This window comes from Struthio camelus, chromosome 7 (genome assembly GCF_040807025.1).
Source record: "Struthio camelus isolate bStrCam1 chromosome 7, bStrCam1.hap1, whole genome shotgun sequence".
Lineage (NCBI taxonomy): Eukaryota > Metazoa > Chordata > Aves > Struthioniformes > Struthionidae > Struthio > Struthio camelus.
Window position 1 is genome coordinate 20,098,126 of NC_090948.1, and position 16,589 is coordinate 20,114,714.

A 16,589-nucleotide genomic window follows, 5' to 3' on the forward strand; every position below is an offset into this window, starting at 1 on the left:
AATTTGATAAGCTAGCCAAACAAAAAAAAAGTAACATTCCCCCAAATTTTTCTTGCTCATCCTCAAACAGTAATTACTATACCTTTACTTCTTTGATACTATGAGTAGTCCAGAACACTATTAAAAAAATGCCTCTAGACAAATTGGGGACATGCCACGTCCATCTGAATTTTGGAACAAACACCATTAACACTAATTAATATGAAAATTCTGATATAATGTTCATGAGAAAGCTGGAATCAAGTGAGGTTTTTCCTCTGAAATAGTATACAGTGCAGTGCTGGTATCAAGTCATTCATTTATCTTCTTGAGAAATGAAAAATGACCAATCATTAAGAGATCCTACTCTGAACATGTGATACAAAGATCAAAACAGAAGCATCTTTTGATAATATGGCATTTTGATAATGCTATTTTGATAGTACAGTTCAAAAAAACCATGACAGAGAAGGTTCTTTAATTGATAGCCATACCTATTGTAAACCCTGTAAAAAATGTAAGTATTACGTTTATGTAAGTAGGTATCTTATGTTTATAACATGGTATGTAGATATATAGTGGTTAAATTGCATCTACCTTTGTTTTATGAAACTCAGAGATTTTTACAGAAAGAAGATGGTCTAGAAAAGGAAATACTGCAATGAACGGCAGCAATTAACATTGCTGAAAATTAAATTTTCCCTGTTCATTGATGGAAAATATCCCTTCTTCCTATTAATCAAAAAATTAGGGCATTTCTGGAACATGATTCTTCTGTATTATTGAAGTGGAAAGCATTGAAGCTATTAAGTGTAGAGGTATTAGGTCGGGGTGAAGTCAATTAAAGATCTAAAGATTATTAACCTATTAAATCAGAAATCAGAGATAGAAACAAAGGTTTTAGAGCTAAAAGTCTGAAATAAAAGTCCTAGAGTAAGCACTTCCTGGATGACTTCGATGAGAATCAAAATAACCATATTCTGTTCGAGCTTTGTAACTCGGGGGATCTGTGGAACACACTATTGTCAATTGATCTCTTCAACTGCAACATCTGACATTTCATAATCCTGGTTTCCACAGTGTACTGAAGATAGAGATGATACATTACCTCTGTCAGGAAAAACTGAACAGATTATTGGTGGGTGATGACAATACTGATGAGAACCACAAGGTTAAGAATCATCTGTTATCTCAGAAATCCCATTAGTTGGAGAATGCTAATTTAAGGGGTGTGGAAAAAAAAGTCAGAGCAGCTATGATGGTGAAATCAAAGTCTAACAGCCACAAATAATGGCCATATGGAAATTCAGCAGAAAACCACTGAGGTAACATACCGGTTGGGTTATTCTAGACCTCTTCTAACTTGACATCACAGAAATTGAGCTTAGGCATAACTCTATTTCAATACAGATCAGAAAGTAAGATAGCATTCCTCTTCTGCTAACCCCTCTGAAAAAATGAAGTGGTTGGTTTTAATTTTCTTTTCTTTTTTTTTGGTAAGCCTCCAATCTGGTAAAAACACCACCATCTCTTTGGATTCAGTTTTTCTAACCTGATGCAAATTTTGAAGGATTGATAAGAATAAGAAATTTGGAAAAAAAATGGTACAAACATCAGCAGTACCGATCAACATTAAGAATTTCAATAATTTTCATTTTTGAACTGACAAGCTCTATAGTGAATCTTCTCTTACTCTGGAAATTTTAGCAATGGAGACTCTGAGAACACTGACACAAAAATTCTTCAGCAGGATTACCAGTGGCTTGGTATCAATACCAGAGGGTGTTAGTTTTTCTTTTTTTCCTGTAAGCAATTAGAGTCCCGTACTGGCCTCCTTCAGACCACACTTCCCTGTGCTTTAAGAAAGCTATGTTTGAAATTCTTTGAGGAGAGTTTATTTACCTGCCCTTGAGATCTCTGCTCCATTCATGTCAGAGAATTTACTGAAGTCTATGATGAGATGACACTGATCTGTTCTGACTACCTTGGAGCAGGACTCATTGATCTGCCTTGTAAAAATAATCCAAACTTGGCTTTCCTAAGTTTTTTGTTTGTTTTCCAAACTGCAGACCTATCTGAGCTATGGCTTTCCTTTATATCCGGAAAGAACTTGGAACAATTATCATTCAGAAGAACTTATGCCCCAGGAGAGAGAACTAATAAGTTTATTTGGAGCCAGAGGACTGGCTCCCTAAACCTCCTAATACTAAATACTGCTAAACATAGAGCATGCTGAATCTACTTTAATGTAACTCAAAGAACTATTTATAATATAAACCATCCGTGGAAAGGGACCAAAGTTCTCAGTCTCAATATATCTAGGTGCCCTCTTTGGACCCTTTTTGAGAGAACAGGGCTCCTGTGCAAGCCATGGGGGTCCAAGAAAGAGACTAATGATTAATGAAGATTTTAATCTCCAGTGAAAGAGAGGTCTATGAGCAGAACACATATAGATGAAACATCATTAAAAAATAGGAATCTTAGGAATAATCTTCTACATGGATGCATTCCCTACCCCCACGAACATACAGATTTGGACCATGTCTCTGTGCAGCTAGGTCAAAGCATGAAGTCATCTTACACCATGAAGGAAAACACACCTGAAATTGTAAATGAGTACTGAAGTAATCTAAAATAACTTTTGCTTTTTCTCATGTAAGGCTCTGCTGCCATTAGGATTTGTTTGTCAAAAGGTACATGCGATTTACTGACAGCATTGCAAAAGTCAAACATACACAGAAATTCTAGCACTCAAGAATAATGATCTATGATACTCTTAGTAGGAGGGGATCAACAACCAGTATTTTCACATATGACAGGTATAATCTTCCTCTGTTATTCGCAGTATAAGAGACATATAGGAGAACATTTTCCAAAGACTATCACTTTGAAGTTTCAGAGAATGGGTTGGAGTCCAAGTATTGGGTGAAAAGGGTAGGGAAAAAAGAGAATCTTTAAGCAAAATTGAATTGCAGATATATTGAATTCATCATTTCAGGAAAAAAATTAAAAAATTTTTTAACACTTATGGTATAGACTAACAAAATGATATGGTTTTCATTCTTTCACTGTAGATCACAAATTAACAGAATAAAGGTGGAAAAAAACAACTTAAGATGCATACAGTTTGCAAAATTTTGAGTTTTGTGCCACATATAGCAATGAAATGAGGACCTGTACTTCCTGGTTGTATTATGACACTTTAGATGAGCCCTAATAAAAGTTAAACTCCCATAAAACGATTTACTACAGCTGATAAGAGTACTTGTGTCACATATGCTAGCTTGCTGGCAATCATAACATACTCCATAATGCTACATGTTCCAATACACAGACATCTGGTTCATACATGCTTTCAAATCTTTGCATTCAGCTTAAAAAATACATATACAAGTGTCAGGACTGCACTATATGTCGTTTTACACATACTTTTTGTGTGTATTCCTCCTGTGCACATCTACACACACATTGCTCGGCAGGAAGAGTCTTCCTAGGACACTTTTAAAACGTTGATTAACGACATACCTAAATAAACTTGCAACCTCATCCTGCGTGGTTTAGTTTAATAATTCGTTAGCTGCGGCACAAATTCTCAGTCAGAATTCAAGTTTCTAAATTCTTCCAAGGATCTTCTCTCTCAGAGTCAAAATAAATCACTCCTTGAACCAGTGAGGGAAAGAGGGCCCACAAGATAGGCACAGCTAGTGGAACATCAAACCCATCTTGGTGATGGCACAGAGATCTAACAAGTGATTTGGTAAGTTTGATGAAGGTGTTAATGTACTACCAGAGAAGCTTTTCCAACATTTTAAACTTATATTAAATGCACTTTCTTTTAGGGAAAGTCTCTGCATAGAAATAGGACGATAAACTGTGACATACTTAACCATGCTTCTGAAAAAAAAAACATACATATGAGACTATTCCACTGTTAATTACAATCAGCAGACACAGTTGAACTTGGTTCCCTTCTATTAAGGCAGAAATAATGGTAGTATGTGATGATCAAAAGACTTTATGGTTTGAAATTTTCTATTTTAAAACAAGACGGATCTGTTGACCTTTAAGACCTGCTGGAAGCTATTTACTGAAGCTTCCATGGGAAGAGGAGCATGAAAGCAGCTCAGCTTGCCTATCTGGGAGCGGGAAGTTTTGCTGCAGTTATGTTCTGTCAGGACCTCTTAGTCAGAGCAGATTTTGGACTGTACAGTAAAACCTGAACAACATTCAGGTTGCAAGAGTACTACACTTTTATATTGAAAACTCCATCTCTCTGGTCATTTTCCTTTGCAGATGGGCATCTCTAAACTGTGGGAAAGATAGGTCTTCCATCATTGTGACTTTAAGGACTGTATCAATAAACACTGTACTACTGGATGATGATGTTGCTCTGTCTCAACGATTTGCAAGGATTATCTCCAGAACGCTCTAGAAAACTCTTCTTGTCTGTGTTACTCAGAAGGCCCATGATAGTTTAAAATTCCTGGTTAGATATTTCACTTACACCTCTAACACCTCTATACCTACTCAGATGATCAAGGGCCTATCCTGGATCCTATCTTGAATTTCCATGCTATGGTAGAGCTATTGTAAAGACGGATCAGATACATATCTTCCGAAGAAAGGATAGACTCCAGATCTAGAGGGCAATTTAAGTTCTATTTTTCAACCCTCATTTGGTTAGCCAAGTAGTAAGCGGACTTGGCCTCCAAGAAGTCAGTCGTCCTAAACATGGTTAAACAACTGCTGTAGCACTTAGAAACAATTAGGGTTATATTATTTCGCTTGAAAAAGTATGAGGGCTGGCAACACGAAAGAACTAAGAAGTAAATGCGATAAAGAGCTCCAAGAGGTATTAAAACCCTATAAATTGCCAAGCCCTTTCATGACTCTTGCAAGACTGATGCTTTTGACCACCCAGATCAAAAGAACATACTGTGTAGCTACAATCCTGTCCTCTGTACAATCTCAGAACGTGCTCTTCTGCCTACTGAAGAGTTCACTCAGGAGAAAAGGTGTCTGTATACTTCAATGGCTTCCAGACTGTTATGGTAACTTAAACTCTAAGCCTTAAGCCATGGCTTTAAATCAGGACCATTAGGGGACAGGAACATAAGCTCAGAGCTAAGGGAGGAAATACTGCAAAAGGAGAAGGCAGGCAGTGGAGAAGGCGGGCAACGGAGAAGGGTATAACGTAAACTTTCACACTCCAAGGTTAACCTGGTGTGTCTGTGCACTATCCACAGAGCCTGGGCAACAAACAAGAAATATTAGAAAATTATGCATAGTTACAGGACCATGATGTGATTGGAACCGCTGAGTCTTGATGGGGTAGTGCACATGACTGAAGCCCTGTCATGGATGGGCGTAAGATATTTAGGAAGGAGAGGCAGGGAAGAAGAAGACGGAGAGTCACTTTCTAAGAAAAGGAGTTCCTTAACTGCAGTGAGTTCCAATATGAAATCAGACTTGCATCTGTTGAGAGCCTCAAGGGAAATCGGATAAGTGGCGAGAGTTCCTATTACAGACGATCCAACCAGGATACGAAGTGCCTGCAGCTTTCTATAACAAACTAGCAGAAGTCTCCCAATCATAGACCTTGGTCTTCACGACATTTACTAAGTGGACAACACATTGTGCAAGCAATCTAGGAAGTTCCTAAGCTGCACTGGTTGACAATTTCCTAATGCAAGTGCTAAAGAGGCCAGCTAGGGTTAACGCTCCGCTTGATTTGCTATTCACCAGGGAAAACCAGGTGATGAATGCAGCCACAGATAGCAGCTTGCCCTGCAATGACTGCAAGCTGGCTGAATTCAGGATATGGAGGAAGGCTAAAAAGCTAAACAGCAGTTGGGACTCTGAACTTCAGGAGATGGAGCTTCAGTTTCTTTAGGCAACTGCTAGTCAGAATTCCCAGGGAGGCTGCCAGTAGGAAGAAAGGTGCCCAGGAGAGCTGGCTGATTTTTAAAGAAAACTTATTTAGACTTCAAGAGCAAACCAGCAGCCCATTGTATAAGGAATTCTGGCAGAACTTACAGCGCAAAAGATTCATAATGAACACGCGAAACCAGAGCATATTCAAGTGGAAACAAAGATGAGCAACAAAAGGATACTTAAGAGACAAAACCTGGAAGGCCATAACTCAGCCAGAGCTAAAACTATTGAGGTATATAAGGAGATTCTACAAGCAGGCTAGTAGCTAAAGAAGTACTGAAGTAGTTCCGGGAAAACGTGGGTCTGTTGATGAATGGGGGAGACAACTCAGGGATGGATCATATAAGAAGGTCTGAAGTCCTCAATGTCTTTTTTGCCTTGGTCTTCACAGGCAGAGCCTGATCCCAAATCTCCATATATACCATCATGATTTGGGAAGGAGAGGGACAACCAACATCCAGGGAGCAGCAGGTTAGGGTCTACTTAAAGAAGCTGGGAGGTATTCAGATCTGTAAGCCGGACAGGATTCACTAAACTGAAAGAGCTGGCTGATGCAGATGTGAGGCTTTTTTCTGTCATTGACAAAAAATCATGCTGATTATGGAAGGTCCCTGATGACTGGAAAAGGGTAGTGTTATGCCCATATTTAAGGAAGAAGAGCAGAAGGACCCAGGGAACTATAACCAAATAGCGCCCCCCCCCTCCCCCCCCCCCAAACTCCCTGGAAAGATGGCGGATCATGTCCCCTTGGAATTGATTTCCACATAAGTGAAAGACAAGAAGGTAATCAGGAATAATCAATGGGGATTTACCAAGAGCAAATCACAGCTGAGGCTAATAGCTGATCTAATAACAGCCTACACCATTTGAAGGGCAGTTACAGAAGTGATGGACTCAAACTCTTCTTGACAGTTGTAAGGAGCAGTGGTCACAAGTTGTGGTTTGGTAGGGCATCCAGAAGAACTTCTTCACTAGCTTGATAGTGAAGAACTGGAAATGGTTATTCAGAGAGGTCATGGAATCCCCATTCTTGGAATTTTGTAAGACTCAACTATATAGAGCGATGGCTGACCTGGTCTACTGTTGGCAACAGATCTGCTTTACACAAGAGGTCGGCCTAGAAAACCTGAGAGGTCCTTTCCAACCAACATTTGCATGATCGTATAAATAGTCTGATATATTTTAGGATACTAAAGAATGTTCCCGAGGAAAGTTTATTTTTCAAATTTTATAAGTTTACACTGAGCTAAACAATGGAGTGACTCAGGAAACAGACAACGGGACGTACCCTCAAGCTCACATCTAGCCCACGTGAGCCCGCAGTTCTTAAACATCTTTGACAATTGCACAACAGACTAGAAAAAGAGGTCTCAGTCCAAAAGATGAAATAATTCTGATGACAGGAGCAAAACCAAAGTGAAGTACTGAGTGTTGTAGAAGAATTAATTATTCTTACAGTATTATAAGCATTTCCCTCCAAAAAGAGATAGTACAAACAGTTTGCACTGCTGAAGCCTAAAGTTGCTCTTATTCTTCCTAGTAAATGCTGGACCTCAGTTGTCAGCTCAACGTTTCCAAAACTCTCATCAGAAACATCTCTTATTAAAAAGGTACGCATTTCTCAATGCAGAACTTTACCACTTAATTTTTTCAGTAAACACAGAAGATATGAAATTAACCACTGATTGATTTGGTTACTATTGATCGCATTAGCTCTTCTATGATCACTGGAAATCATGTACATTAATACATGATTTTCATCTCTTGCAGAGCAATAAACTGTGTTCCCACCACCTAGTGAACATATTCTGCCTCTTAAGTGCTAGCATACGCAGATTTTGATCATTTGTGCAACACTTCTTTGAATTACAGTAATTACTAGTACAACATCTGAAGTTTTTCATTTTCCTTTCTATCAGTACAAACTTCAAATTTTGGCAACTAAATTTGCCTTTATAGAAAGGTCACCTATTTTCCTGTATTTCTAGTTAATGATCCAAATACGTGACAGTTTCTGTGTGGGGAGACCTGTGCAACTATAAAGAAGCTCAGTAAACTTTACTTGCACTAAGCTGGTTGCAGAGCTGGGGACCAGACAGCAACAGAGCTGTCTGGCTCCTCAGTGAAAAGCCCACAATCTACAAGTGAACAAGAGAAATAGATGCTGTTGAGAAAAAACACTGCTTCTGCCATTACTGTTTTGTAATGGGAGTAAAAGTAAATAAATGAATTATCTAGACAGAAGGATACTATAATAAAAATAAGTCCGAGTCTGAGCTGATTTTTGATGACAACTTTTTTGCCTCTCCCCAACCTTTAAAAAAATTACTATGGTTTATGCAGCTTCAATTATTAAAAAAAAAAAAAAAATTAATGCTGGAATTTTTCCATTTCCAAGCAAAAAAACCCTTAATTATAGCTAATATACTTCACTCCCATTTTATTTAAAATTGTTGTAAGAACATTTTGCTTAATTCTCTCCTCCTAAACTTAAAAATTCCTTTACCAATTAACCCAAAGCAGAAGAATAATGCCCCAAAACACTTTACAACCCTTGGCTGATAAGAGACTTCAAAAAATGCAGTTCAGAACAGTTTTAAAAAAAAACCCTAAGTTAAAAATATTATTATAATGCTAAACAATAATATCTTTGTATTGTGAACAACATATAGGAATGGTATGTTTTAATTCTCTTTGCTCTTGACTGGTATACCAGAGACATAATACCATAATTTGAAATTTACCATTAAAGACGATAACAACTACAAGAACAACATTGCACAAAAACGTCAGGAAATGCTAACGCAAGGGTCTTACTAAAATTTATTAAAGGTTTACATATTGGAAAACTACCAGAAAACATACGGTTTCCCTACTCTTCTTTTAGGAGAATGCAAATTTCATTTGGAAAGATGCCAAATTCTCAAGAAGTTCTGAACAAACCATTTTGTATTCAGGAACAAATCTGAAAAATTCAAGCATATAAGTAATTTACCTCATGCAAGTAGGCCCACTGAATTTGACAGGACCGTTCATATGTTTAATATCATTCACATCAATGTTTTGGAAGCAATAGAATAATTCCTATAATGCAAATAAGCACAAGGCAACCTAAATGGTCTTTCCAGAGTCAGCCTCATTCAAAGAGATCTACTTCTTACACAAACGTTCTGCCAGCCTCCACGCGCGTCGACGCACTGTGCCATGGAACGCTATGCAATACAGAGACACGTAAGCTAGTACTGACCAAACTGGTGCATCCATAATGCACACTGCCAACAGCTGTGCTTAAGTTTCAGTAGCAGCCTGGTTACATTATCAAAATACCACACCCAACCTAACAATCTTACCTCTGAACAGCCAGGGCACAGGGATATATGTTTGGTTCTGAAGCCAGCACAATCACCACTGGCATGGGGGAAAGGAAAGGGGTATCTTCGCTCTGCATGCTGCTAAACAGAGTAGATATATGCTCTCAAAATGACTCAAATAGCAGACTAGTGACTAGGACACCCCCCCCCCCCTCCAGAGACTTCATAGTATTTCATGCAATGCTTAAGTAGTAAACAAAAACCAGTATAGAGATCGAATTAAAAGTGTAACACTTTAAGGAAATATCACTTACAAAGGATAGATGTTTTGCAAAGTACTACTTACATGTATGGAGGCACTCAGTTACCGTAGTTGGCTTGATAAGATAGCCTTTACAGATGTAGCAGGTGATATGAGGATTGAAATCTTTCACTAAGTGCTTCCTCTGAGTAGCCATTCGTGGGGTAGGAAATGCTGTCAGAGTGCTCTGGGCCAGAGTAGCAAATCTGAGAGGTGTAGGTGCCTCACAAGAGCTGCTCTGCTGCTCTGTGCAACTGCACTTGTGCAGGCATTTGATCGAAATTCTGGATGTCTCACAGGGACATGGCTCCTAACTCCTGCTCCTGTGTCAGGCGAGTCATTTTCGTACCTGTAACACGTGTGGAAAGAGAGAGGTGTGTGAACCTGGCAGAACAATACTGACCGATACTGCCCCAGCGGAGGAGCACGTCGCCATAAACTTGGCGCAGGCACCCAGCTTATTATTTATATAACAGCAACTGCGTGCCTGGCGCTGGGGAGCCGCGCTCGGAGGCACCATCCCCGCCCCCACGAGGCCGCCGGGTGCCAGCGGGCAGAAGTTGCCAGGCGCCGGGGGCGCGGGCGACAGGTGCCGGGGCGGCGGCGGCGGGGGCGCCGGGCGTCCCGCTGACCGCCCGCCACAGCCCCGCCGGCGCCCCGCGGAGGCGCGGCGCGGCCCGCAGGCCTCGGGGCCCCGCGGGAGGCAGCCCGCCCCGCCCCGCGCCGCACCTCCGCGGCGGCCCCGCGCCCGAGGCGGCCGGCCCGGGCAGGCAGCGCGGCCGCGGCTCTCCCCGCGCCGCACCTCCGCGGCGGCCCCGCGCCCGAGGCGGCCGGCCCGGGCAGGCAGCGCGGCCGCGGCTCTCCCCGCGCCGGCCCAACTCCTGCCCACCCCCCACCCCCCCCGCGCCCCGCCCCGGGCACCTGCGGCGCCCCCTCCGCGGCGCCCCCCGCCTACCTGGCGGAGCCCCGCGGCCTCGGGCGGGCGGCCGCCAGCGAAAGAGAAAGGGAAACGGCGTGCGCCTCCCGCCCCTTCCAGCCCGCCCTCCTCCGCCGCGCCGGGCTGCCGCGGCCGGTCCCAGGGCGAGCGGGCGGGACGGGCGCGCAGGCGCCGCTCCCCGGCCGAGCCCTGCTGCGCCACAGCCCGCAGCGCCGCTCCGGGGCGCTGCGCCGCGGCCGCCGCCGGCAGCGCCGCCGGCCCGAGCAGCGCGGCGGGCCGAGGGGCTGGGCAGGCGGTGTCGGGGGCGAGGTGGAGGGCACAGGCCAGGGCGGAGGAGCTGGCGGCGACAGGTAGCGCGGGAGCGGCCAGCGCGGCGCCGGGCGCCGCCGTCGCCCCCCCAGGCCGCCCCGGCGGCTCCTGCGAGCAAGTAGCCCGGGCGTTGCGAGCTCCGCTGTCGCCGCTACCTTTCTGCCGAATAACTTCAGCTTCTGCCCTCTGAGGGCTCAAATCTAAACCCGTTTCCCACTCCTTCCCTTGCACCCCTTGCACCCCCCCCCCCCCCCGAGCCTCCCAGAGCAAGTGGAGCAAGTTAGGCCCAAGCGCCGTAAACAGAGGTGGGCTCGTCCGGAGCAGGGCTGCCCGGGGGGAAGCCCTCAGCCTGAATGGAAGCGGTCTCCCTGGTCAAATAGGGATGCTCTTCGCTCCCTCTTGATAGAAACACAATATTACCAGGAAATTATTCATAAAGCCAAAGCTGCCTTTATGGCATTTTTTCAGTTGCATTTTCTAGAAAATTTCTTTTAAAGTTATTTAAGAACAAATGGGGTGAGGCATTTCCTATATTAACTGCAGTACAGCCACAGTAACGGTTATGCGCTAGGTCCTTGCTTTTCCATTCTGTATTGGAAATACTCATTTTGCATTGGCCCTCCCGTTCTGTCCCCCTTGCATCCTGAGTATGTGCAGGCTGTAATGACTGTGGCCCGCTCCTGCCACCTGTTCCTGCTTCTGGAGTAGTTAACCCTCCAGTACCTCTCCATGAACATAAATTCAATTGCAGGGCTGAGTCAGATGCATTAAAAACTTTTGTAATTAAACTTACAGTTCAATAGTGGAGCCATGATAAACCTGAAATACAGTAATTCAACAGAATGCAAATAATTTTTCCTAATAAAGTTTTCATCTTGAGATGAAATCCCACAACATGAACAAGAGTTCATGAAGCTAAGAACCTTGTGAAGAAGAAGCATGTGCTAAAGTTTAACAAAAAGTTGTATTTTGATGGTTTTGGCCTTCCACTGTAAACCACTGTTTGCCATTATGATACCGTAAAGCATACTCTGCCAAGAGTACATTAGAGAATACTGAATTCTAGAAGATACAACACAGAATATATGATGAAAAGAAATACACTACAGGAAAGTATTCTCAATTTAATTATTGAGTAAACTATAAAGAATAATATGTAAAATATATTAATACTTTCAATCATTCTTTTCTTTAGGGATGTGAAAAAAAGAAGCGTAAGACCCAGTTTGCTAAAGCTATTTCTCTTACATGCTGGATAGCCAACAATTCCCATTTGGGAATTTTTTAATTTTGAAAATTTGTCATCCTCACAAACTATGATGCTATTTTTTTCTTTAAATAATGCTGAAATGAAATTAAGACACTGAGGATGCACATACTTGAAAGTGGAAATTGCAGAAAGCACTGTACTTCTGACAAGTAGCATTTTTTAAATGAATGTTACTCCTTTGAAAGCACAGCTTATGAAATGTATTCCTAGGATAGTGAAGATAAATTCTTGTTCATATAAATTAAAATGCTACTGAATATTTTAATTAGTAGTCACATTTTTGTCAATTTAGCAGAAGTTGACATTTTTCAGAATGAGTATGAGAGTGACCCTGCTGAAAATACTGACTAAGAATGGTACTGAATTATTAAATTGACGTACATGCATTTAAAACAAGCAACTGCTGACGCCTTCCCAGCTGTTTCAAAATGACTGAAACTTGTAAGATTTGGATTCCAATTTTGTGGATTTTAGAACTTAGTTTATCAAATCTCCCTATTGAAAAAAAAACATATTTTCTAAACAAATTTATCAGCTAGGCTTGTGTTTACACAACAATGTATACACAATGTTCTACTCAAGCACACTAAAGACAGTTACAGCGTTATTTTACTGTCTAGCTCATATAGTAATAATCAAACAGCAATTGTAGTAATTACATACAGGCACAAATGGTATAGATTCCCAAAAGCCATACTAAAAGCCTTCTTCTAAGGAGTACCAGTCACATGTCAGGTAAATGACAGTGTATATGAAAAAATTCTTGCCTTATCTCTCTACAATTCAGAAGCTTGGTCCTACTGATGGCAAGCTCTCTGTGAGATGGTGAATGCTCTTTTAATTCTCACTGAACACACTGAAGGTTGAGGCATTCAGCACCTTTTAAGACCACAGCATAAAGAACAAATAAGCAGTCCAAAGAAAGCTTTCATTTCATTCTTATCTGAGGAAAGTAGTATAATAAAAATCTTTAAATGATTATTTCTACTTCATACCATGAAGAAGAAAATTACATTAATAAATGCTTATGAATTTGTTGTCATTTCAAAGGTAGTTAACTCTCAGCACCGGATACAACAGGTATATTTAAAAATACAGGGCCAAATAACTTACGTGAGCATGTGGATTTACTTACAACAGTTAAAAAGTAGATCCTTCTTTTTTAACAAAGATGAATTGTTTGAATCAAACAAAGCAGTCATTTTTATTAGAAGCACAGAATTAAATAAATTGAGCTAGTGCTAAATATAAATATATGTCCTGTATTACCGACAGCAAAAACATGGTATAAAAAGAGGATGATTATGGCCCTCAACTCAATGACAAAAATACAACTGCTCTAATTTTTCCATGTTTCTTAAACATCTGACTTGACTGAGTTGTATTCAGCAATCACAGACATGGAGTGTCCTCTAATAGAACTTTTTTTTTTTTTAATTTAAGTCCATCCTTACATATGTGAGATAGTCTAACATACAGAAAATAAAGATTGCTTCCTAAGCATTGCCACAGTAGAGGAGTGATATACTGAAATCCCAGAAAAACTACTAAATCATGCCAATGTAAGACAGAGTAATTCTTCACATTTGGTAAGAACAGAACACATCTTTTTAAAGGAACAGCCGGGAGACATAAGAACTTGTGAACTCCAGGCATTTCATTAATTTTACTCACTAGCGCAACTGCGATATTTAAAAATAATGTCAATATTTGATGTCAGTTCTCAAGTAAACTCCAAAGAGAAAATACATTGGTCAGTACAGCCAAGCTGTCAGTAACATTTGCAATGAGCAAGTGATTCCAATTCTGCAAGTAGATCCACATGAGCACAACCTTACATCCCTGTAGAGACGCACTGGATTCTATTCTAGGCAAGTCTCCAACTATCCTCCAGTTATCCTAAGAGCTACTTGCATTTTGTAAACAGCAGAATTACTGGAATCCATCTGGACTGGGGAAATAATAGAAAAAAAAATTAGGAAAAAAATGCCTACATTTGTAATAGGCATTGTGGAGCAATCTGAATGATATTTAGAGGAAAGCCTCAGCATTCATCTTCACTGAACACGGAATCTGTAGACATTCTGATGGAAATGCCATTTTATTCTGACAGTTGTGACTCTTACATCTTGAGAGCTTACTTGAAATTACGGCATATTTACTCAGGTAAGAAAACATACCAAATATAACCTCTTTTGGATCTTCTGTTTCCAGTGTTGCATTCCCTACCCAAAGGAACAGTAATTAGAACAGAATCATACACTAATTTAAGCCGGATGGAACCTTTGAACACCACCCAGCCCACACCCCCATTCAAAGCAGGACCAACTTGAAAGTTAAATTAGATTGCTCAGGGCCTTGTCCCAGCAAGCATGGAGTATCTCTAAGGATGGCTTTCCTACAACCTCTCTGGGCAACCAGTCTCAGCGTTTGGCAGTCCTCACTGTGAATTTTTTTCCTTACATCCAATTGGAATTACCTTTGCTAAATCTTGTGCCTTCCTCATGTGTATGAATAATTCACTAGTAAAAAGTAAGGTTAATGTAACTTTTGCTGTCGTCATCATTGTCTTTACCACTGGGATCATGCATCATAGTTCTTTATTTTTTGGGCAAAGAGTAGCAACAGATACATGTGTACCATCTAAACAAAATTACTAGGATCTCTTTAATTTGCTAGGAAATGGTAGGAATTAGACCATTCTTACCCCCAACTCTTATTCCTGAAAAGGATCAGCAGTGGGGTTTTGTGTTTCTACCATGAGGACTTTCTTCCATTCCTACTAAATTCTGTATGAGATGCTGTATATTAGCACGTAATAGCACTTCTGTGATGCAGATAGCATTTCTTTCATTATGCTCACGCTCTTTCTGTATTCTAAAATTAGGTAGCAAAGCAGGTTCCAAAATACCCACTTCTGTATTATTATGCCATTGACAATTAAATATGTAAACAAAAAAAAAATGCATTCAAGATATATTTTTGGGGTAGGGCAAAATTGCATCACAAAGTGTTCCAACTTTCTAATTGTTGAACTAATTTCAACCAATTTTGAAAAAGTAAGAGAAATCTTAAAGTAAGCGCCTACAGGTTTTTTAATAATTGGCTACTGGCAGGAGAGAGGCAATCAAATTAGTGATTCTACTAAGGGCAAGATGGGCAGATGCATATTATACATTTTCTGGACACACTAAAATACAGATTAGCACACACTGTCTTTTCCTGGTCAGAGAATCACAGAAAACAAGTAAAGAGTGAGGTTATAGCAGTGCAAGGAGGAAGAGACTGTCAAAGCAAGAAAACAAATTGTAATTGTGAAATGAAATAGAATAGAAATGGCCACTAGCATGAAGGAGACAATTTAACTTTAGGCACTTGTAGGCAGAGGCTGAAGAGGAAAAAAAAAACAACTACAATTTTGGAACATATTATTAGCTGACTATTAAACATCCCGAGAGGGAAGATCTCCTGTCCAGCTTGACATACCTTCCTGCAGTTTACAGTGTTCTAAGAACTGTGGTTACAGTCCTCATGGGTATTGCGAATTTAAAAATACTAATCTATCACAGCAGAATTCAAACTATTCAGCTAAAAGCAGCTGTAGATTTAAGAAATGGATGTGATGGATATAGTTTAAAAGAATTCTGTATTCTGATTCCTTCATGCTAGTGGCCATTTCTATTCTATTCTAAACAGTAGTTTCTGTGGGCTTTGGTCTTCTGTACTACGTTAGCACTACTTTAGATTTTTACAGGGTGCTGAAGCAACGTTTTGTGGCTTGTGGTACGTTCTGTAGGCTGGAACGGAGTAGGCATTATTTCACAGTTCTCTGTGATTGTGGAGAACCATAGTTAATGACCAAAGTAGTCCTTTACAGTCCTGTGTTTTATATAAATTTATAGCAATTCTGTGGAAATACTAACGGCGAGTCAACATCACTCTTACATTTTGGTAATGGCTTAAAGAAGATACATACTTTTAAGCAACCCAACTTGGTTCTAAATCAGCTACTCTCTACACACCACAAAGATCTTGCATCCTCAGAGTTACTTCTGGTCATCCAGTTATTTCACTGCCATTGCATCGTTTGTTAGACTCTCTCTGAATTCACGGACATCACACCTATGTCGCCATTGCTATTATTTTATAATCTCTACTACTGCTTAACTACTTACCTGTATTGCTGTTTGATTATGTATTTCTGCCAGTTCAGTTTCCTCTTACTGTGCTCTCTACAATATTATCACCTGCTTATTCTGTGGCCTTTCCAGAGAAAATCTACTCAGGAATTAATGTTATCGCAAGTCTCCCTGCTACTGCACAATGGGAAAAATCAATCAATGAAACTCCAAGCCACATTATCAGAAAAACTCAAGCAGAGTAACCTAAACAGGCCAGCCTGAATATAGCTGCTGCCTGCATGGGCAAGACTGATTCTCCTCCACAGATATCCAGGATCTGTGGGTCATTGGGCAGACTCTTTTTCAACTCAGTGTATCTATTCTTCCAGAGAAAAAGTAGCTCTCTATCAGTATAATCATATGTTCT

The 16,589-nt window shown here is 40.7% G+C and overlaps 1 protein-coding gene across 11 annotated transcripts in view; it reads right to left on the bottom strand.

Moving 5' to 3' along the window:
* PCGF5 (polycomb group ring finger 5) overlaps positions 1-16,589 on the bottom strand; it is a 120,082-nt gene that overhangs the window by 70,815 nt on the left and 32,678 nt on the right. For 7 of the 11 annotated variants that reach the window (XR_011142188.1, XR_011142193.1, XR_011142190.1 and 4 more), the window contains exons 1-2: positions 10,481-10,612; positions 9,571-9,874 (exon numbers count right to left, since the gene is read on the bottom strand). Coding sequence is in view for 6 of the 11 variants with exons in the window: in XM_068950081.1 (XP_068806182.1) it covers positions 9,571-9,682 (112 nt within the window). In the remaining 5 variants the exon portion in view is untranslated. Of the gene's footprint in view, positions 1-9,570; positions 9,875-10,254; positions 10,274-10,480; positions 10,613-16,589 lie in introns of those variants that run through there. The other 4 variants (XM_068950083.1, XM_068950078.1, XM_068950079.1 and 1 more) reach the window with 2 other exon arrangements.